The following is a 22,939-nucleotide window of genomic DNA, read 5'->3' as shown; positions in this document are numbered from 1 at the left end:
GCTTAGGGGATAAGAATATTACTGTTTGCAAGAACTCCAGCTCCTGAGAATCGTATGACTCTGTTCCTTGAGCAACTGAATTCATGTGCACCTACTTCCCCCAATTCACACACATATAGAAATCTTGATGGTTCTCTGGGAGTTGAATTCCGGGTTCTAAACTGCTTAGAAATAGTTTGGCCTCCTCGGTGTTCCGAAGGGATTAAGTTCCTCCTCTGCTCCTCCCCTCCCCTCCCCCACACCGCGCAGGTCCATCCCTGTGCTGTTCGTCTTTGGAAGAAAGCAATGCTCAGCTTCTGGGACTGGAACCGGGCCTTTGGCTGCTCAAACTGTTCATCTCATTTGCTGAATGGCTCTACTGTTTGCCAGGCAATAGCGGGAGGGCATATTCTAGGACTGAGGTTTTCTCTTGCTCTCTTTTAGTCAAACTTAACTGTGAGCAGAGGTGTGGTGGTAACACATGGACTTTCAAAACGGCTACCACCGCTATTTCACCTTAACGGATTCCCTGCGCTCCCTGCCCTCATCTCCCCTTCCTCAGGTAAGGCTAGCAAGCCGGTGCAACTACAAATCCTTAGCAGGCAGCCCTCCTTCCAAAGTCTGTGCAGATTGTCACTCTTACTGCATCCTGGGAAATGTAATTTAATCACCAATCAGAAGCCGGAATCAGGTTAGTAACAGGGAAGAAACCCCGCCTTTCATTGGCTCCTCCTTCTCTATGACCCCTCCCAGGTTGCTTAGGAGACGAGAGACGCAGAATCTTGGTCCTTGTTACGCAGAACTGCACCGGCGCTGAGGGAAGTTCAGTCTGTTCTCAACTCGGGCAGGCAGGCGCAGGTATGGGGACGTTCAAGAGCACCTGTCAGGAGTGTTTCGACTGTAAAGAGCAGTGGTATGAGATTGGACCCACGGACTTGCTGGAGCGCAAAGGTTCCCTAACCCTCCGCTCTCATCACAAGAAATACTCAAAGCCAGTGCTGGTGTATTCCTGGTGAGCCAAACATTCGCCTCTGTCCAGGGGTCCTAGGGAGGGAGGAGAGAAGGATCTGGCAGGAGGTGGACGAAAAGTAACAGAGAAACAGGAAAAAATAGGGGAGAAGAGAGAATGGGAAAGAGGAGAAGAAAATCAGGACAGGAGTGTGAAGAGATAAGAAAGATGAACAAGAGAAAAGTGGTACAGAGAAGGGAGGGGAAACAGACCTTCCACAGAGCAGTGACCATATCAAAGCGAGCTAAAACCCTCCAGGACTGCTCCCCAGCACACACCAGGACCTGCCCCAGTCAGTACTTGGGCTAAGAGAGAGTTTAGTTGTCTGTCTACACAGTGGAAAGGAATGAGAGTCATTTAATAGGCTTGAAAATTGCCCCCTTGACACAATGCTTATGTGTAAAGGGAAGTCCTATTAGAAAGTCAGGCTCACTGGCAAGAGGCAAAGGTTCCTGCAAGGACCTGTGCGGCCAGTGGTTGGGGGAGGTGGACATACTTGAGAGCAGCCCCTTAGCAACCCACAGGTTATCATTCATGAAGACACTTCCAGCCAGAGGTAGCAACGTTTAGTCTTTCCTTGGGTAAGGCAACTGTAACTTGGCATATACAGTGCTTTTCTTTTTCTTACTTGATCACGCTTAGTTCACATAAAGATACAGGGTTGTGTGTTCTCCCAGAAAACTGAAAGGCCTGGAGAACTTCCTTTTAAGTCCATCATCTTCTGAAGATGGGGATCTCAAGACTCCAAGCATTTGGCCTTCTTCTGTGCTTTGGGAATTATGCACAGACTAATGAATATCTCTGTCTCTGTCTCTCTTTCTTCCTCCTCATTAAAGTACCCAATAGCTATAATGTCAGCACTGGAGAAAGGTAAATTCGTTTTTTTTTGGGGGTGTGTGTGGACGTTTGAATGTAATTGGACCCTATAGGGAGTGGCACTATTAGGTGTGGCTTTCCTGTAGTAGAGTTGGTTTGGCCTTTTTGGAGGAAGTGTGTCACTGTGTGTGTGGGGGCTTTGAGGTTCATTTGCTCAAGCTTCACTCAGGGTGACACTCAGTTGACTTCCTGTTGCCTGTAAGATGTAGAACTCTCAGCTACCTATTCAGCATCATGGCTGCCAGTATGCCACCATGTCACCATGTCCCACCATGATGATAACAGACTGAACCTCTGAACTGTCTGTTCACAGCAACTGAACCCTAACTAAGATGGGGTGCTTAGTCAAGTCTCTTAACAGTAATTACTTTTGGGATATTTGTAATATTGGAGGGACGTGGGAAGACAGACATGGAAAGGGGTCACAGATACTGTCTACTTGATGCTTTTGCCTTTGAAGAGAGACGAATGGTTTTGACTCTAGGCCTGGGTGGACACAACCATGCCTGCACTGTTTGCGATGCCTGCCATTTCTGTTCTGCAGACTCTTTGAAGGCCTGTCTACTCACTACATTTCCAAAGCCCACTCCTTCTTCTTTTATTTCTCATTCCAAACTATACTCTCTGCCTACACGAAACTCAGTGTGAGAGATTCTATAGGCACAAAATCGAAAGCTACCCAGGGAAACAGTCTCTTTTTCAACAATCGTTTCTTATGGAAACAGACTTCTTCACATTGGTAGCATACTTGCTTATGACAGGGGTGGAGTCCTAAGTACTGTCTTTTGGCTTTGCACATATCTTACTTCATGAGCCGTAAGCAAAACACTTAGCTCTTCCATAGACCTGTTACACCACAAGGATCTGGATCATAATAGACATCGCTTCTGTGAGTTATTGATGAGAAAGGGTTTTCAATAAGACAGAACTTCTGCTGCCTTCTGCATTACTGTTGCCTTGAAGTTAGCTTGCAAGCAGCGTGGATATCAATAGCAGAGCAGAGATGTGAAAGGTGTGGGGCTTGTTGAGAAAGAAGCCCAGGGGAGGACTCTACGCACCCCAGCCATTCCTGAGCATGCAAAGAGCATTCCTGTGTTCTCAAGGGAGAAGAATTAAAGTCAACTCAGCGAGTATGAATGTGTCATACGCTCTGCTACACATCAGGATGCAGAAAGGGAGACAAAGATCATTGAGATAATTTTTGCAAAGCACGTTGTCCTCCTTAGGGTTTCTATTGCTAAGAGGAAAAACTATGACCAAAGAAACTCGGGGGAGGAAAGGGTTATTTGGCTTATACCTCCACATTCTGTATCTCCATCACTGAAAGAAGTCAGGACAGGAACTCCAAAAGAGCAGGATCCTGGAGGCAGGAACTGATGTAGAGGCCACGGAGGAGTGCTCTTACTGAATCGCTCCTCATGGCTGCTCAGGACGCTTTCTTGTAGAACCCAGAACCACCAGCCTAAGGATGGCACCACCCACAATGGACTGGGCCCTCCCACACCAATCACTAATTAAGAAAATGCCCTACAGGCTTGTGTACAGCCTGATCTTAGGGAGGCGGTTCTCAATGGAGACTCCTTCCTCTCTGAGTATTATACCTTGTGTCAAGTTGACCTAAAATTAGCCAGTACACATGTATGTCTAGAACAGAATAATCAACACTATGTATTATATCACAAGAAAAAAATCGTTAGATGAACTTGGGCTCTAGATTTTAATGACAGCCCTGTGGCTAGGTGACAAGTGATTTGATGGCTCTAGGACTAATTCCGCCATTGTAGAATAGTAGTTTTAGGATTGTTGTATGAGCATAGTAGGTGAAACACCCATGAATATTAAACCTGGCATACAGTTAGCATAAAATTATATATATTAGGACATGGTTGGTGTTCTCAATGGATTTTACAGGCTAGTGCAGGACTTCCTGTGATTTTTTTTGTGTGTGTATAAATTGACCTACTTGGTGATGATTATTTATGAATCAGAATCGTACTTGAGACAGCCCTCCCATCACGTTCACATGCGCAGAGGCCAAACGGTTCAGTGTTTCTTCCCAATGTGTATGTTTCACAATTGTTAAGGTGAAATAAGGCAAAACACTGCCTTCTTTTTCTTCTCACAGATGTCGGTCTTGTGGTCTGTTTTACGCTACCTTGTCTCTTCTGCATCTCTGTGCTTTCTGTTGATGTTATTGCTAGCATGCCCACAGATACCAGCATGAAGGGCTGCCTGGTGTCTCTAAGCATGAGAAGGTTGTGTGTGATGGATCTTTTGAAGAAAACATGTGTTAGACAAGTTTTGCTGGTGTGTAAGCTCTAGTGTTGTTGGTGGCAAGTTCAATATTGACGAAGCACCCACACATATCAAATAAGATGCCTTTAAACAGGTGGGCAAAGGGGCTTGGGATGTAAGTTAGTAGTAAAGTGCTTGTCTTGTAAGTGGGAGGCCCTAGCCTCCATCCTTCAAGTCCAAGAAAACAAATAGGAACACATATAAAAAAAGGCTATACGTTGTGACCGGGAGGCCACAGAAACCAGAGCCTGTTTTCTCTGTGAGAGATGTCCGAGTGTTTTGAGACCTCTTTAGAGCATGCACTATGAGACTCTTCTGTAAAAACTCAAAAAAAAAAGTAGCATCTTCTGAAACTGGCCACACCCTGCTGCCTTTTCACAAAACCAGCCTGACATTTAATATCTAGGCTAGCTAGGCAGCATAATGTTGAGTGTATACTTACGAATGAACAAGGTCAGCAAACCCATGATGGTTAGCTTTTGATTGCCTTACTTTATGACACATTTAAACTTTCCTTAAACTATATTTAGTAGTGGTTTTTAAGTTCCATTGTTAAACATCTAAGGTCTATGTTTACCGGTTCAGCGACCTCTCTCCATAGAGTATTTCATCAGGAACCTTTAATACTTGCAAGTACAAATGAAGTGTGTAACTAGGAGAAATTCTGATGAACTCTTCATTGCTGTCTAAACTTGGATTTTTCCTGCAGCTCTCTCTGGCATGTCATAGAAGTCTGCTTGACCTCCCTGAACATGTATGGGAGATACAGTAAAGGCTGGGAGCGGATGGGTACCTCCAGTCCATTGTTAGCCCATGACACTGCCCAACAGCGCCTCCTCGCAGCTAGAGTGCTCATAGATAGAGCCTCCTTGTCCCAGCCTGCTGTTTCTGAGTTAGAAATGCCTTCTCTGGAAGCCACCTTTTTTCATTCCTTTCAGTAGATTTATGGAACCGTATCGTAAGATGTTTCCATTAGACATTGTGAGCTGAGGGGAAATTACATTCTGGAATCTCTTCCCGCTCGTTGGGAAAATAAGCAACAGAAGAAAATTATACTTGCTTTTAATAAATTCTCTCATGTGAGATGAGTATGTTCATTCATTCATTCATTCATTTTCTTCTGTTCCTTGACCAAATTGACAATTTGTAACAAATGATAATAATTTAAGGGGAAAAAAATTCATCCAGATCTCCATGGAGACAGATCTTGCTCCCGTTTCCATGGCAATATCTAGTTTTAAGGACTCAGATTAATTTTATGCATTTGTAATTTTAATTGTTTTTCTTTCTTGCCTAAACCACAGACTAAAGATCCCGAGAGTTACACTTACCCCATGTCATGCCCCTACCTCATAATAAGAAGAAAATGAGAAAGGGGAGGAGGGGAACATCCTCGTTTTAAAGACTTTTTTTTTCTTTTCTTTTCTTTTTTTTTTTTTTTTTACCAAAGCTAATTTGGGCATAGATAATAAATTAGAGGTAACAGGAAAATTTCTCTGACACTCTGAACCGTTTGTACCACTCTGTTCCTGGAGCAGGAGTGCCTGTGTACGTAAGGCCCTGCCCTGAAGGTAGAGAGCCATTCCAAAGCACCAGGCCATGATTGTGTGCTTAAATAGAAATCAGAATGCCCGGATCCCTTCATTTAATGTGCCGCCCTTTTTGTGTTTAATCAGTGATGTCCATGGGTGCTGACCTGGAAGAGTTTAGAGTCCTCACAGCACTCAGAGCCAAACCAGAGTTACATAAAGCTCTGCTGACCAACAGTCTCCCACCATTGCATTTCCGTAACACATGAGGATAAAAAGCAGAGAGAAAAAGCCCTTCCTAACCATGGGCTCCAGCTCATGTGTCACTGAAACTCACAAGGGCCTCCTCTTCCACGGTGCCTCCAACTTTAACATAGGCCCAACACCTCAAGATGAAGCTTATTAACCTTTTCCATGCATGAAGTATATAATTCGAATTCTAGTGAGGAGGCATTAAAGGGGCTTTTGGTCACTGGAACAGAGTGAGAAGATCAAGCTCTGGAACATGTGATAAGAACACAGTGAGCGATCACTACATGTTTAGTACATAAATTAACAAAGAGTTGTGAGCCATTCACTAGGAAAGACTAGTTAGACATGGGTTTAAGTCAGTTGAAAGTCTTGATTAACCAGTCAGTGACTACACTGGTGTCTGGGACCCCAAGTGCAATCTGGACCCTCTTTCATGGTGAGATTTTAAGATTTAAAAAGCACATCCCAGGTTGACACATTAGCAAGAAGAGTTAGCCAGAAGTGAGACTACAGACGCCTAAAAGCAAGGTTAGCACATTTGGGGTCTTTCCCAGAACTATGGGCTTGGCTGGATTGGGTTTTAATTCACGTTTTGGCAAGTGTTGCTTTTTATGTGTTGTCTTCCCAGAACTGAACGGTACTTCTATGATGGTGCCAGTTGTGCTAAGGCCTGGGGGCCTGTTACAAAAGGAGCAGGTAGAGGGGAGACGGATGGAAACTCAGACAAGGAACGCTAGCGTTTTAGCATGCTTTTTTTTTTTAAAAAAAAATATGAATGACTCCTATAGGGTTAAATATTTAAGTGTTTGGTTCCCAGGATTCTTTGGGAAGGATTAGAAAGTGTAATCTTGTTGTGAGGTAGATTTTGAGGTTTCAAAAGGTCCAGTCTCACTCTCATTACTATGTACTTGTGGATAAGATTTATGTTCTCAGGCACTGCTCCCATGCCAAGCCTGTCTGTCTGCTGCCATACGCTCTGGCCTAATACTCACCTGCTGAAACTATACGCAAACCCCTAATCAATGCTTGCTTTTGTATGTTATCTAGGTCATGGTGACTCTTCACAGCAATAGAAAAGCACCTGATACAAGCCATATATCATTGCTGTAACTTTTTATAACTCTTCCAAAACTCTGGTTTTGGAAAAACTTACCAGAATGTTCTCCTTCCTGAGATAAAGAATAGCAGTCGACTTTCAATAAATCTGTCCTGCTTAGATCATTGTTGGAACGTTAGCCTCCTGAGTCATCTAGTTTCGTAAGATCCCTAGGTAAGAGCTAGCGCAGAGCACAAACCCTTAATAAAATGAGTTGATTTCCCTAGTTAATCCAGTTCAATAGGATAAAATTGAAACATGTTGGTCACTTTCCATATAAGTGAATTTGGAAGAACATCATGCACCAAACTTCTGTGATGGTTAACTCTCTAATAATGATTAGATACAGAATCAGCTACAAAGCATGCCCTAGACTGGGCATGGCTGTCAGGGCTTTTTCAGAGAGTTTTGACGAAGGGGGAAAAGACAGATCCTGACTTTGAACCATACCATTCCGTGGGCTGGGGATGGAATGGAATAAAAAGGAAGTGAGCAAAATGCTGATATTCCTTCCACTGTCTTGTGATTGTTACACTGTGACTAATTGTCCCGGTTCTTGTGGTCATGTCTTCCCCATCCTGCTGGATCATATATTCCCAGTTATTATGATCATTTCTTCTCCATCCGGCTGGACCATATCCTCCCAGTTCTTGTGGCTGTATCTTCCCATCCTGCTGGGCCGTGTCTTTTTCATGGTAGATACCAAAATAAATGCTTCCAGCTTTAAGTTGATTTTTGTCCTGTCTTTCGTCACATAGACGAATAAGTAACACAGTGGAGGAGAATTAAAAGATCAGGGGCTGAACTTGTTCCAGTCTCGGTTGCAGTACCTGACACACCATCAGGGACTGCTGGATCCTAAGGAGATTTTGAGTTAAGATAAGGACACGCACTTATACTGTAAAGAACTATTTTTATTTCTTATAAATGTTCTAATTATATCACATGTGCATGTATTATAATGTAAAGTAGACTGAGGACATGGAAATGAATTCACTATCTAGAGGGTAGAAAAATATAAAATTTGCATACTGGTGGGTACGGTGGCACACGCCTGCAATCCTAGCACCTGGCATTCCGAGGCAGAAAGATCTGTATGAGTTCGTCGTCTCTCTGGGCTACATACAGGGACAACTGGTTCAAAAAAGAAAGTGAAAATTTGCATACGATCCAGATGCATTCAATAAAATTTGTTTTCTACAATTGATCCTCATAACGTTTCAGTGGTTGGCTATTACAGAAGAATTCGAACACGCTGGTGAATGTTCATCTCTACCTTTCTAACTTTAAATGCCTTGTTTTCAGTTAAAATAGTCAGATTCAGAACAGGGCCCACTCTTCCCGGTCCTTCCTCCCCCACATTTTCCTTCCTTCCATTCCGTTTGTGTGTGGCAAGGGAGGAGGGTTGGGTGACAGTTGGTAGTGGAGGTGGATTTGCCTTCCAGATCTGTGCAGCCATCCTTGTCCTTGTTCTCCCCGTTCTCGTCCCACTCTTCTGCACGCTGCTGCTGAGTTTACGCTTTCCTGAAGACTTGGTATGTCTGCTTGCGATACATTCCCACGTGGCTCTTGCTGGTTCTGTAGACATCTATCATGGGCTCACTCTTTCTGCCTCCACAGCCACTGGGGGGCTACTTTATCCCCCTACATGGTCACTGGCAGCCCAGATCCTAAGTGCACTGCATACGCTCTACTGTGTTGGCTTTTCTTATCACAGTCACCATATATGTGACTGAAGCAAACTAAGGATTTATTTGGTCTGTGGCTCAGTTTGCCATGCTGGCAAAGGCATAGGGGCTGCAGAGGTGAGCTGGAGGCACAGCTTGCTTACGTTTGAGGAAGCCTACCCAACCGTCCTACAACCATCTACTTCCTGCAGTTCTGCTTTATCTAAAATCCCCACAATCTCCTAAAACTTGTCCAGCAGCTGGGGACCACCTGGTCAAGAACCCAAGTCTGTGGAAGACATTTCACATTCAAGCTATAACACCTGATTAGCCCAGGCTAGCCCCGTCCTGTTGGTCTACAAGCATCAAAGACTTTCACTAACCTTCCATAGTGTTTCTCTTCGGAAGGCAAATTTTCAGGTTATGGTGCCTGGGAACTTCCAGCTTAAAGAAATTAGTTTTTATTACTCAACAATGCTAGCTTTTAAGTGTCTCACTCAGGACTAAAATTCTTAATTTATTCTGTCAGAAATTAATCAGCAATGCTCTATTGCTTATCATATTTCTGGGAAAAACAATCTTAATTCATCCCAAGGCAGATGTGGCTGCCTCTGATTTATCAGGAGAGGTTATTATTTTTTTATAATTTTCATTTTTATTAAATTAAAAATAATCTTATTTTATATATTAAATTAAAAGTAGAATTCTAACATAATGTTGTTATATGGTGTTTTAGAAGAAATGTACACAGTCAAAACAAAGAATAACATACAATAAAATGTCAACAGGAACAATCGGATCACAAGTGAGTTTTCTTGGTGCTCGTCAAAATATGCCAGTCTTTCTACATAAGGAAAATGTGCTGATGTGGTTAAGATCTTTCAAAGAATTATCAAGAGGTTTTAAAAATTAGATCTCTGCAGTAAATGACTGTAGACTGAGGCTTCTCGTTCATTTCCCAGCTGCCCAGACCTGAATAATCATAAAATCTATATTAATTACAACACTGTTTGGCCTATTAGCTCAGGCTTCTTATTAACTAACTCTTACATCTTTTGTGTGTGTGTGTGTGTTATTTTATTTTACTTTTTTAATTTATTAGATTTTTTAAAAAGAAATACCAATCCAAATTCCCACTCCTTCCCCTCCTCCCATTCCCTCCACAGACCCTCCCATCCTACCCCCTCTAATCCTAAGAGAGGGTAAGGCCCTTTGCTTTGTGAAAGGTCCGAGGCCCTCCCTACTACATCTAGGCTGAGCACAGTATACATCCAAAGAGAATAGGATCCCAAAAAGTCAGTGCAAGCAGTAGGGATAAATCCTGGTGTCACTGCCAGTGGCCCTGCAGTCTGCTCCAGCCACACAACTGTCAACCACATTCAGAGGGACTAGTTTGGTCCTATGCTTGTTTCTTCCCAGTCCAGCTGGAGTTGGTGAGCTCCACTAGCTCAGGTTAACTGTTTCAGTGGATGAACCCTTCATGGTCTTGACCTCTTTGCTCATATTCTCATTCTTTATCTTCTTCAACTGGACCTTGGGAGTTCAATCCAGTGCACCAATGTGGGTCTCTGCCTCTGTTTCCATCTGTTGTTGGATGAAGGTTCTATGGTAATATTTAAGATAATTATCAGGGCAAGGCCAGTTCGGGCACCCTCTCCTCTATTGCTTAGGGTCTTATCTGGGGTCATCCTTGTGGATTCCTGGGAATTTTTCTAGAGCCAGGTTTCTTGCTAACCCCATAACGGTTCCCTCAATCAAGATATCTCTTTCCTTGCTCTCATATCTGTCCTTCCTCCATCTCGACTATCCCATTCCCTCAAGTTCTCCTCAACCCTCTTCTTCTCCTTCTCCCCTTCTTTCTACCCCCTGCTCCCATGCTCCCAATTTTGTCAGGCTATCTTGTCTGTTTCCAATTTCCAGGTGGTTCTATATATGTTTTTCTTTGGGTTTACCTTATTACTAAGCTTCTCTAGGATCATGAACTATAGGCTCAGTATCCTTTGTTTATAGCTAGTATCCACTTTTGAGTGAGTACATACCATATTCATTTTTTGGGTCTGGGTTACCTCAGTCAGGATAGTGTTTTCTAATTCCATCCATTGCATGCAAAATTCAAGATGTCATTTTTTTTTAATCACTGAGTAGTACTCTAATGTGCAAATGTGCCACATTTTCTTTATCTATTCTTCAGTTGAGGGGAATCTAGGTTGTTTCCAGGTTCTGGCTATGCTGCTATGAACATAGTTGAACAAATGCTTTTGTAGTATGATTGAGTATCTTTTGGGTATATTCCCAAGAGTGGTATTGCCGGATCCTGAGGTAGGTTGATTCCCAATTTTCTGAGTAACCGCCATACTAATTTCCAAAGTGGTTGTACAAGTTTGTATTCCAACCAGTGATGGATAAGTGTTCCCCTTACTCCACATCCTCTGTAGCATAAGCTATCATTAGTGTTTTTGATCTTAACCATTCTGACAGGTGTAGGATGGTATCACAGAGTTGTTTTGATTTGCATTTCCCTGATAGCTAAGGAAGTTGAACATTTCATTAAGTATCTTTTGACCATTTGAAATTCTTCTGTTGAGAATTCTCTATTTAGTTCAGTACCCCATTTTTTAATTGGGTTATTTAGAATTTTAATGTCTAATTTCTTGAATTCTTTATATATTTTGGAGATCAGTCATTTGTCTGATGTATGGTTGGTGAAGATCTTTTCCCATTCACTAGGCTGCCTTTTTGTCTTTTTGACTGTGTCCTTTGCTTTACAGAGGCTTCTCAGTTTCAGGAGGTCCTATTTATTTATTGTTGCTCTTAGTGTCTGTGCTACTGGGGTTATATTTAGAAATATATATGGGTCTCCTGTGCCCATGCATTGGAAGGCTACTTCCCACTTTCTTTTCTATCAGGTTCACCATGGTCGGATTTATATTGAGGTCTTTAATCCATTGGACTTGGGTTTTGTGCATGGCAATAGATATGGATCTATTCTCATGACATCCAGTTATGCCAGCACCATTTGTGGAAGATGCTTTCTTTTTTTTCCATTGTATAATTTTAGCTTCTTTGTCAAAAATCAGGTGGTTATAGGTGTGTGGATTAATATCCGGGTCTTAATTCTATTCCATTGGCCAACACCTCTGTTTTTATGCCAATACCAAGCTGTTTTTAATTACTGTAGCTCTGTAATAGAGCTTGATGTCAGAGATGGTAATTCCTTTGGAAGTTTCTTTGTTGTATAGGATTGTTTTGGCTATCCTGGATTTTTTGTTTTTCCATATGAAGTTGATTATTGTTCTTTCAAAGTCTGTGAAGAATTGTGTTGGAATTTTGATGGGGACTGCATTGAATCTACAGATTGCTTTTGGTAGGATTGCCATATTTACTATGTTGATCCTTCCTATCCAAGAGCATGGGAGATCTTTTCATTTTCTGTTATCTTCTTCAATTTCTTTCTTCAACTACTTAAAGTTCTTGTCAAATAGGTCTTCCACTTCCTTGGTTAGTGTTACCCCAAGATATTTTATGTTATTTTTGGCTATTGTGAAAGGTGATAATTCTCTGATTTCCCTCTCAGCTTCTTTATTGCTTCTTTATTATTTGTGTATAGGAAGGCTACTGATTTTTTTTTTTTGAGTCGATCTTGTACAGGAAAAGTTATTTTAAAGGGAATGCAGCAATGCAAGGTCCTTATAAGAAAGTTTTTAAAAGATAATGCTTGGGTGGAAATGGAGATGTTATTGTGCTATCTGAAATAAGTCAGACTCAAAAAGTAAATTTTACATTTTCTCACCTTTGTAGAATGCCTTTTAAATAACAACAACAAAAAGAATTGAAAGCTGAAGCGGGGAGATATTTGGAAACAGGAAGAAAATCGATGGGAAGGGAAGGAATGTCCAGAGAAAGAGATGGGAGCATAATGTAATCAAAGTATGTGACATGCATACATAAAAATATCATGTGAAATCCATTATTTTGTACAACCAATGTAATGTAATTTAAAAAAATGAACATGCTTTAGAGTCCCTTATCTGAAGATATACATGAATCTTCCTCAGGAGGCTATTTGTTACAAACTACAGTGAAGTATGTATGAAAAAGTCTGTTTGGCCTCTTGTTCCCTTCTCTCTGCTGCTTCGACGTTTCCTCATAAATGGCATGCATTGCTTCATAGTAAGAATCGAGTGAGAGTCCTTTGAAAACTGAGAGAATTTTCTAGCGCTTTCCCTGTAAAGCACACATTCTCCAAGTGATCAGAATGTAGGCATAATACTTTACCTTTTTCAGAACCCAACTCACTCTAAATGGCTTATGAATCTTTTCAAATCTCTTTTTTAATTGCTAGTTTTTGCTGGGTAAGAATCAGGATGCATATTCATTTGGTTTAGCCACCCTTCCATTCTTGTCTGGCTGCTGCCACGGTAGCTCCCACGCCACGGTTATTTTAAGTCTAGTCTGCGTTTTTATTCCTCAATATACGCATGCTGCCTCCAGTTGCTTTTTGAATGAAATAGGTTTTTTTTTGAGTGCAAAGTGCTTTTTCTTTTTCCTTTTCTTTCAAATAAAATTCAAGAGGTTTTGCCTTCTTCACTCTGGCTCCTGTCTCCCCGCCTCAATGCTATTATTTTCTTTTATGTAATTCCAATCAAATGCTTTTATTAAAAAAAAAAAACAATGGTTTTAGAGTTGTGCTGTCGCCACCTGTGTGAAAGTATGTTTCCTTAGCTGGCATTTATGAAAACACAACAGTTTTGCAAGAAAGATCGTCATGGTTTGAATGTGACATTGTCTGCACCAGCCTTTGGAATCCAGGTTTAAACGCTTCTCCGTAGCACGTGGCGGTGCTTTGGGAGGTTTCTGGCATCCCAAGTGAAGCTTACCTGAAGGAAGTAGAGCCCTGATGGCTGGCCCTTGGGTGATATCTTGTCCCTGCCCCCTCCCTGTCTTTTTCTTAGTTTCCTGTCTGCAATAAGGTAAATAACCCCCTTCACACAGTGTCTGAATTGCAGCTGGGGCAACCACAGACTGGAGCCTCTGGAACTAAGCAGAACACAGACTCCATTCTCCTTGAGTAGTTCATGTCGGAGATGCTGCTCTAGGGGCAAAGCAAAACAAAAAAGCAATGACCAACCCTTGAGAGGTAAAGGCAGAGTACAGGCATTTTGCCTTGTGAATACACTTGAAATAATAGCGATCATGGCTCTGTAGAGAGACCTCCGCCTCCAGTCGATTCTGTCCTCACGATATCCTGCTGGATTCTCCAGGCCCCTCGTCACCATCACGCTGATGTAGCCGTTCAGTCTCAGGTCTGATTTCACCAAGCTTTGCTGCCTTTCACATTGATGATCTCTTGCTAGATGAAGGTGTTGGGGCAGAGGAAGGGGGTGAACAGAATGTGGGACTTCATTATAGCTTGATACAGAGAGGTTTGGACTACAGACACACAGGCCTAATTCCAGGTTTAGGCTTTTGCGACACAGTCTCACTACGGAGCTCTGTCTGTCCTTAACTCATTCTGCAAACCATGCTGGACTTGAACAGAGAGATCTTCCTGCCTCTGCCCCCAGAGTGCTGAGATTGAAGGCATGTACCACATTCCAGGCTCAGACATTTTGTCTTTCTTTTATTCGTTAGTTGCTTTCAGTTATTTGAGACAGGGTTTCTCTGTGTAACAGCCCTGGGTGTACTGAAACTCACTCTGTTAGACCAGGTTGGCCTCAAACTCACAGCGATCCACCTGCCTCTTTCTTCCGAGTGCTGGAATTAAGGGTGAGTACCACCGCTGGCTGGCATTCTTTTTTTCTTTCTTTCTTTAAACAGTACTAGAGCTAGTATTAAACAAATATCCCTACAAGTCCCCCATCCTTGGTACCATTTCATGTGCTCACCAGTCAGATCTCTTTGGGTTATAAATAGCAAATAACTTGCCCTAACTTATGCAAGGTGAATAGATTAACTCACTATATCAAGTATGGTTGGCTTAGGATCTTAGGAACAACGGGGCAAGAGGCAGTAGTTCCTAACTCACATCTCTGCTCTTGCTGCCTGTTATTTCTCCTCTCATGGAAGACTAGGGGAAGCATGAAATTGATCATTTACATCTCTATCTCAAAAAGAAAGTCCAGCTTTCAGGTATTTTCAGCTCCAAATTTAAAGACCCCAAGTCATTTGTATGTCCCTGGATCAAGTCTCTGTTTGGGATCCTCTTTCTAAGCAAGATCAGTCGAAACTTGGTGCCTCTCCAGTTGCCATGGAGACTGATACACAGGCGAAGGAAGATATGATGGACTTGAGGTCCCAGTGACAGCTACTGTTCCAGAGAAAAATGCCATATTCCATGCATGCAGCTTTATAGCAAATGTTTAGGACAAAACACATTAATATATTAGATGTGATGAGCAGAAAAAGAAATCTTGTACTTAGATTAAGTAGGAACATTTTTCTGGTGCTTTGAAAAAGTTATGAATAAATTTGAATATTGTGATATTGCTTTTGATAGACATTAATCTTTCTTTTTTCTGTTTCTTTTAATTCATTTTGAAATACAATTATGCCTTAATTGTTATTAGTCACACTTTATATTTTCTTTTCCTGATTTAAGCTCTGGTACATTAACAAAGATAATTGATTGACAGGGATACAATATGCTTCTTTGCTAATACATTAGATCTCTTAATCAGATTGTTAAACCCTCAATAAAATGGAATAACTAATATAAAGCTATTTATCTCTAAATATATTTTAGTGCAAATAATTTAGTCTTCTTGCGTAGAAACTATTCAAAAGATTATTTAGAAATTGAAATGTAAGAGTAAATAACTTGTCATATCTTTTTCAACACAAACTAGGTGTAGTGGTGCAAGCCAGGAATTCTAGTGTTCAGAGTCAGGAGGTGCAAGAGATCAGGGCCAGACTGGGCTACCAAGCAAGGCCTTATCTGAAGTAAGCAAGCAAGCAAGCAAGCAAGCAAGCAAATATACAAAACCCATTCCCAAATATAACAACTTTTCACTCCCCACCCAAATAAAAACAAAGCAAAAGGCCATAACCTAAAACAAGTAAAAGTAACTTTTAAACAATTAAGAAAACTCTGATTGCTCACCCAGGATCCAGAAGTATTAAATGAACTCAAAACAAAACAAAACAAAAAAACCAAACTTTCCCCCAAATAGGTTCTTCTTAGATAAAGATCTCTTTTGTGGGTGTCATTTATTTAAAGTATTTTTACTAGGGCTGGGACTGTAACTTGGTGATAGTTTTCCTAACATGTACAAAGGCCTGGATTGGATTCGCAGTTGCTGAAAAACAAACAAAAGCAAAACACAAACAAAAACAGTCAAAATATATTTATTGTTATGTGTGTTAAAGGCAGACTGCTGGTTCAGAACTCCATATCGACCCTCTTTGCTATCCATAGGATGCCAAGGACTGTCACCATGAGGCAGCAGTGGGGAGGGCTAAGTTAGTAATTGCAGTGCCTACCACATGTGTCATAGCTAAGGCTAAAATAAGTCAGAGGTCCTGGTTATTAGGCATGGATTAGAATACAGACCCCACCCACTGAGGTTTCTAGGTTCTGAGATTCAGAACAACGAATTAGAACAAAGACTAACAGTGATAGCTATAGACAGTTTATTAAGAAACAAAAGTGGTTCTCTTGAGGGTGGAAGTTGGCCAATGAACCGGGAAGACAGATGCTCAAGAAGAGTCCAGGGCCAAATGAGTTCTTGTGCTTTGTAAGTAATTTTCATAGTACCTGCCTTGTGTTTGTATACTGGTGATCTTCTACTTCATACTCTGTTGTAATGTAGCCCAGGTAGAGAAGGATTGCTATCTGTGCCAATTGGCTTCTTTCATATGTTAGGCTCCATATGGCCACTCTGCTGTCTCATATCCTTGGATCTACAGCCTGATGGGTGAAACAGTACAGCCAGTGAGCATCAAAAGATAGCACATTGAAGTTAACTAGTTTTTATATGGCCACTCTTAGCATGAGAATAGGGCCATTGTTAGTCAATCCAGTCATTCATTCACTCATGACCAGGCAGTTCCCTCTCCTTGTTGTGTAAGAATCTTTCATTTTTAGAACTCCGTAGCCACTGGCCTCCTTGTAGGGATGCAAGTCATAAAATAGTCAACTGATCATTTCAGGCTTTCTCCTAGAGGGTAAAATATTGTGGCCTTACACCAAGACCCTGAAAAAAGGTGTTGAATAAATTATTTTGAAATTTTGGGGAGCTAGTGGGATGGCTAAGCAGACAGAGGTGGTTTTTACCTTGCTTGGCAGCCTGAACTCAATCCCAGGAATTGGTGTGCTGGAGTTTGACAGCTGATTCTTCAAGATTGTCCTCTGACCATAGGCATGTACACTATGGCATATGTGTATGTGTTCAATAAGTAAAATAAAGTACATGTAATTAATTCAGGGATAAAGAGACGGTATGAGTGTTTGCTACATAATTGAGAGAAGCAGAATTTGGATCCCAGCACTCACATAAAAAGGGAGGATCTCTTCCAGACTAGCTGAGAAAACTGGAGTCCTGGCTTCAAGGAGAGATCCTTCCTCAAGAGACACACACATGTGTGCACACACATATACAACCCCCCCCCCAGTACGTGCAGTAGGATCAAAACCCAGTGCCATTGTTCTTGAGTTCTCAGTAGTCCTCATTGTCCGCTATGTTCAGCGAGTCCGGTTTTATTCCATGCTTTTTCAGACCCAGGCCAGCTGGCCTTGGTGAGTTCCCGATAGAACATCCCCATTGTCTCAGTGTGTGGGTGCACCCCTTGTGGTCCTGAGTTCCTTGCTCGTGCAAATGGACGGAAATAGAAAACACTATCCTGAGTGAGGTAAGCCAGACCCAAAAAGAGGTACATGGGATGTACTCACTCATAATTGGTTTCTAGACATAAATAAAGGACATTGAGCCTATAATTCGTGATCCTAGAGAAGCTAAATAAGAGGTGAACCCAAAGAAAAACATATGGGTATCCTCCTGGATATTAACCTTCATCAGGTGATGAAAGGAGACAGAGACAGAGAACCACATTGGAGCACTGGACAGAAATCTCAAGGTCCAAATCAGGAGCAGAAGGAGAGAGAGCATGACCAAGGAGCCCTTGAATATCTTATCCTACTGTCTCTACCTACCAAGTGCTTGAACTATAGATATGCCCCATTACACTTGGCTAATGAGTTGTGTTTTTACTGTCTGAAAACCAAAGCATTTGATCTTTGACTTAAATTGTTTGATACACTGTTTGTATCCAGGTCTTTCAAAAATATTAGTTAATTGTGATTTGTCATCTGTTATTTGATACATAGAGACTATAACATAGTTTTGCAAATAGTGAAATATAGCTTCTTCACTGTTAGGAATGTGTACTGAAATTAAAGCTCTCTAGAAAGGTAATCAGGGAGAGGTTTCAGCTTTTTGCACGTGTGCAACGGAAGCTTGCCCACTTGACCAAGGAAGGGACCCAAGTTCTAATCATTGATCACATGTCTCCAATTTAATTGTTATTTACTAGATTCTCTCCTAATCCTAGATGTTGTTATTTCTAAACCCAGAGAAAAAAATATCTATTGACCTCAACTGTTGTAACCTGTCATTTCTCTTTCCTTCCTCTGAGCGAGGCAGCCCAGTGACTTCCTAAAATTCATCTCATTCTCTTTTGAAACTGGCAGAAATGGCTGGCTGTAAATTCATAAAGAGAATCAACACCTTTCTCCTGCCCCTTCTGGTTTCATGAACACATGGTTTGACTTTCTCCTTCCTGTGACTGCCAAACAGCTGACTTTCCCTCCTTGTCTCCTCTTCCTTGTCAATGCTGTGTGGTTACCACACAGTTACCACTGACGGTCTTGGGCTCCTGGTCGGTTGTATTCCCTGAAAAAAGAATTGTAATGGTGAGCACAATGTCTGTTACATAAAGAAAACTGTCTTGTAAAACTCCCATAAGTGGACTCCAGGATAGGCTTGTATCCCCTTAATATTGGTATCCTTGAGCTACTTGCCCTATACCCCATGCTGAAGAGCAGTGCTGGAATACACTGAGGGTGGGCTTGACTCAAAGGTTCCTCTTATCTCTCTGACCACAGATTTTCATTAAAAAAAATTGACCTGGATTTTCAGCTCTTAAGAATTACAAACTAGTGTGTGAGACAAAATTTAAATGTCTTCCATCTAGTGCTTTCCAGTGTTTACAGTGAAAGAGTCCATGGCACAACCGTATGGAGCGTGGTCTGGTCCAGTCAATACTCTGCAGCTTCCCACCTATGAGTCCCCTCATCACAGAGACCTTGTCTCAGGCAGGGTTACTATTGCATGATGAAAAATCAGGGCAGAAAGACGGTTGGGGAGGAAAGGGGCTGATTTGGCTTACTCTTCCACATTGTGAAGACTCCATTACTGAAGGGAGTCAAGGCAGGAACACAGGCAGACCAGGAACCTGAAGACAGGAGCTGATGTAGTAGCTATAGAGTGTGCTGCTTGCTGTCTTGGTCCCCATGGCTTGCTTAACCTGCTTTCTTATAGAACTCAGAATCACCAGCTCAGCGATGGTCCCGCCCACCTTGGGCTAGGCATGCCCACATCTATCACTAATTAAGAAAATGACCCACAGGCTTGCCAGCAGCCTGATCCTATAGAAGCCATTTCACAGTTGAGGCTCCCTCCTCTCAGATGACTATGACTTATGAAGCTGACATAAAAGTAGCCGGCACAGACGCTTTTCCCATGACCTCTTCTCTGCCCATCGCCTACTTGGCTTTCACTGGCTTCTGGCTCCTTTTAAGTAACCCCCCCCCACACACACGGTATAATCTGGGGCTTACAGTACCTGCTTCTGCCAGGATTTTAGTTTCACTTTTAAGTTTTTCCCCTTTTTCCTGCTTTTGAATGATTTCTCATAAGAAAATGAAAAAAAAAGTGCATTCTTTAGCTATGTTTCTGATGAAACTATTTTAACCCTAGATCCCATTTACAAAGAAAATCCCATTTGTTTTTGGCTTTGAGTTTCTAATGTGTTGCGGAATCTAACTGACTCTCCGGGGTAGTTTTCTTTTAACGTCTTAGATAGCAGAGGATTAGAAATAAAAGGAATTGCTCTGAAACCAAATAACCTCCTATTATCTATTCAATGTGGCTAACACACGGAATCACAGAAATACACGCTAAAATGGAGATTAGACTCTCTTATTTTCTAGAATGCTAGTGAGATTAAAGGGAGGGGAGTTGCACAAAAAAAAAGTAGATGGTGTTTGCTTGTTTGCAGCAGGAAGGGCGACTAACTTTCACGCCAGGTAACACTCCCTAGAGCAATGGTTCTCACCCTTCCTATTGCTGGGACCCTTTAATACAGTCTCTCATGTCGTGCTAACCCCCAATTATAAAATTATTTCCATTGCTACTTCATAATGATAATTTTCCTACTGTTTGGAATTATAATGTAAATATCTGATATACAGGCTATGTGACTCCTATGAAAAGGTCATTTGACACCCCCCCAAAAGGGATCATGACCCACAGGTTGAGAGCCAGTGATCTCGGTGTCCTTTGCACTACAGTGGACTCCACTGAATGTATAATTCATTTTTAAAGTCTTTCTTTCCCTTGAGTCCCTTTCCTCCACCCAGAACACCTTTTTGGTTTCTCTTGGTTTTTTTTTTTTTTTTTTTTTTTTTTTTTTTTTTTTTTTGAGTTGTGGGCTCTCACTCTGTAGCCAGAGCTAGCCTTGAATTCATGAACCTCCTGTTTCCCCATCTCAGACGCTGTGATTCCAGGCCTGAACTACCACACTAGGCTCTGAGTGTCTTTGGCCAACTAATACTAGCTATTTTTGGAGGGGAGGTCACAGAAACCCCAAGAAGCATGCTGGAAAGGGAAGATAATTGAGGGCTAGCTGTCTTGGTTTGAGCAGGACGGCTGTCATTACTTCTACTGGACATCAAATCACGAAATGCGTCCCAGATAGTGTAATCAGTTGTAATGTCACCTTGTCTGATATGTGTTTCTTCAGCTGTCCATAAGTCATGTGTTTGGCAGTCAATCAGACTGACATTTCCTTAACTGCTTCCTGTCTCCGACTGCTCTATTCATTTCTTTGCTCACAATATTCGCTATGGATTTTCTTGTTTTTGAAGATTGTCTATGTAGGAAATTTATAACAGTGATACGTCTTGATTTGCATGCCACTCAATGTATGTTGAATGAGGAAAATACAGCATATCCGTCTTCACCAGGTAGTTTTCTCTAGAGCACAGTTTAAGCTGCAAATTTTAGGATCATGGTGCAGAATTGCAAATCACAACATAGGATACACTGAAAAACAAAATCCCTGTCCACTACTCTAAGATGTCACGATTCCTCTCAAAACCATAAAAGCTCCTTACAATGCTGCAAATATATCTAAGTGTTCTTGTCGGTTTAATGTATAAACTGCTAAATGACACTAGCTTGGCCTATACATCTTTTTGCCTATGAAATCTTAAAAAAGGATAGTCAAATTTCTTTGCAGCATTTGCTTCTATTGGTTTTAATTTTTGAATGTGTCGGGGGAACGTAGCCGACTCTCCAGGGTAGTTTTCTTTTAAAGCCTTGGGTAGCTGAGGATTATGAAACTTAATAGAAGAGATATCTCTCTTCTTACTTGTACTACATTTACATCAGAAAAGGCAATAGCTGACACAGCATAGCTGTGAACTACATTAATAATTCTCAAGCTTAAAGTTAATATATTCTGCCATCTGGAGTCTTAACTAAACATTTTTAACATCTTTGAAATCTGCGAAGGAAATGTGTCTCTTGTCAAGCAACCAGAAGCTGGAATTGGGCTCAGAATTTCATTGTTCTCATGTCAGATACTTCTCATATTCAAAACCCTCTGCAATTGGTGTCATGCACATGTCTAGTGAGAGTGCTCCCATTTAGCAGGTAGGCTTATAATTCCTCTGGAGACTGGCTGGTGTTGCAGAGAGCTAACCTGTCAATAGGCATGATCACTCCCTCCTGATGGGTGCTTTTGAAGACTGAGCCAGGATGCTATTTCTCTTTATGGGCACGTTTGAAAGCCCTTGCTTTCCGCATTTATATAAGAGCGGCAGTAACAAAATGTAGGACGATTCAACCCGTCCATCAATCATAAAAGATCTAATTGTTTATAACGTGTCAGACTATGCAAGTCACCAGATCAAAAAGATGAATCAAAAATAATCTCTGTCTAAGAAGTCCTCAGTCTCATGAGAGCTGGATACATTAATGGATCATTCTAGAACAGTGTGAAATGTGGTACTGAGGGGGAAAAAAGTTTCTTTGCAAACTTCCACTTCCTCCCCATTCCTTCTAGACACAAGACTATAAAAACCCTAGTGTATAACCTGACCTCTTTGCTAGACAGGAACCCTATGCCCTAACTCCATCTTTCTTCTGCAAGCAGGGATTAGGGTTCCCTGTGTTGGGGTGGGCTGAAGGGAACTATGGCTTCTGATCTCATCTGGAGCTGAGAATTACTTTGACTACACAGAGTCTTTTGTGTTTACATGACTTTTTAATGACATATGTTGTATTATATTTAGTATTTTTTAAAATAGTTCAATGTTGAAAAAAAGTCAAAATTACTCTGTTGATTTTCTGTGAGTGCTTTTATATTTTTTACATAAAATCTTCATAATAACATAGTGAAGTAAAGACAAACATTTCTCATTTATTAAGCTTGAGTTTAAAATGGAGTCTAAGAATTTAAAAAAGCTTCTGGTTTTAGAACCAGGACAGCTCCCATGTTTGAAACACTTTCTATTATTTCAAGGTAGTCCAGTCCATGTACCAAACTCTGCTGCCCTTATTTCACAACAACATCAGCGTCCTTTGTCTTGACTACAAGATGGATCAAGGTTTTGTAGAGCTTATGCGTTTGAAGCAAAGTGGATAAGGTTTTGATTATGTTCTGCTAGTGATGTGGGAGTGTCATATATCAATCTGTTGATTTCATTGGTTAAGTTATAATAAACCAACTGCTTGGCCTCAGCTTGGAACATAGATGGGAGGAGTAAACAGAATAGAATTCTGGGCGGAAGAGGAAGTGAGGTCAGACTCTGCTCTGCTTCCAGGGAGAGAGCCGACAGCTCGGGAACACAGACGCCATGCTCAGCTCTCCCGGGTAGACGCAATAGCTCTGCTCTCTGAGGCACACGCGATGAAGATGAATGTAGGCTAGAATCTTCCCGGTAAGCGCACCTTGG

At 41.5% G+C, this 22,939-nt stretch overlaps 1 protein-coding gene across 2 annotated transcripts in view; it reads left to right on the top strand.

The window, feature by feature from the left end:
- The first annotated feature begins 781 nt into the window (after positions 1 to 781).
- Positions 782 to 22,939, top strand: part of Cfap95 (cilia and flagella associated protein 95) — a 90,538-nt gene continuing 68,380 nt past the window's right edge. For both annotated transcript variants that reach the window (XM_050157108.1, XM_050157115.1), the window contains exon 1: positions 782 to 991. In XM_050157108.1, the coding sequence (XP_050013065.1) occupies positions 840 to 991 (152 nt within the window). In that variant the 5' untranslated portion in view covers positions 782 to 839. The remainder of the gene's footprint in view (positions 992 to 22,939) is intronic.

The sequence above is a fragment of the Alexandromys fortis genome, unplaced genomic scaffold (genome assembly GCF_014885135.2).
Source record: "Alexandromys fortis isolate MF-2015 unplaced genomic scaffold, M_Fortis_MF-2015_v1.1 scaffold_10, whole genome shotgun sequence".
NCBI lineage: Eukaryota > Metazoa > Chordata > Mammalia > Rodentia > Cricetidae > Alexandromys > Alexandromys fortis.
The sequence above is the reverse complement of the archived record's forward strand: the minus strand, read 5'-3'. Positions and strand labels throughout refer to the sequence as shown.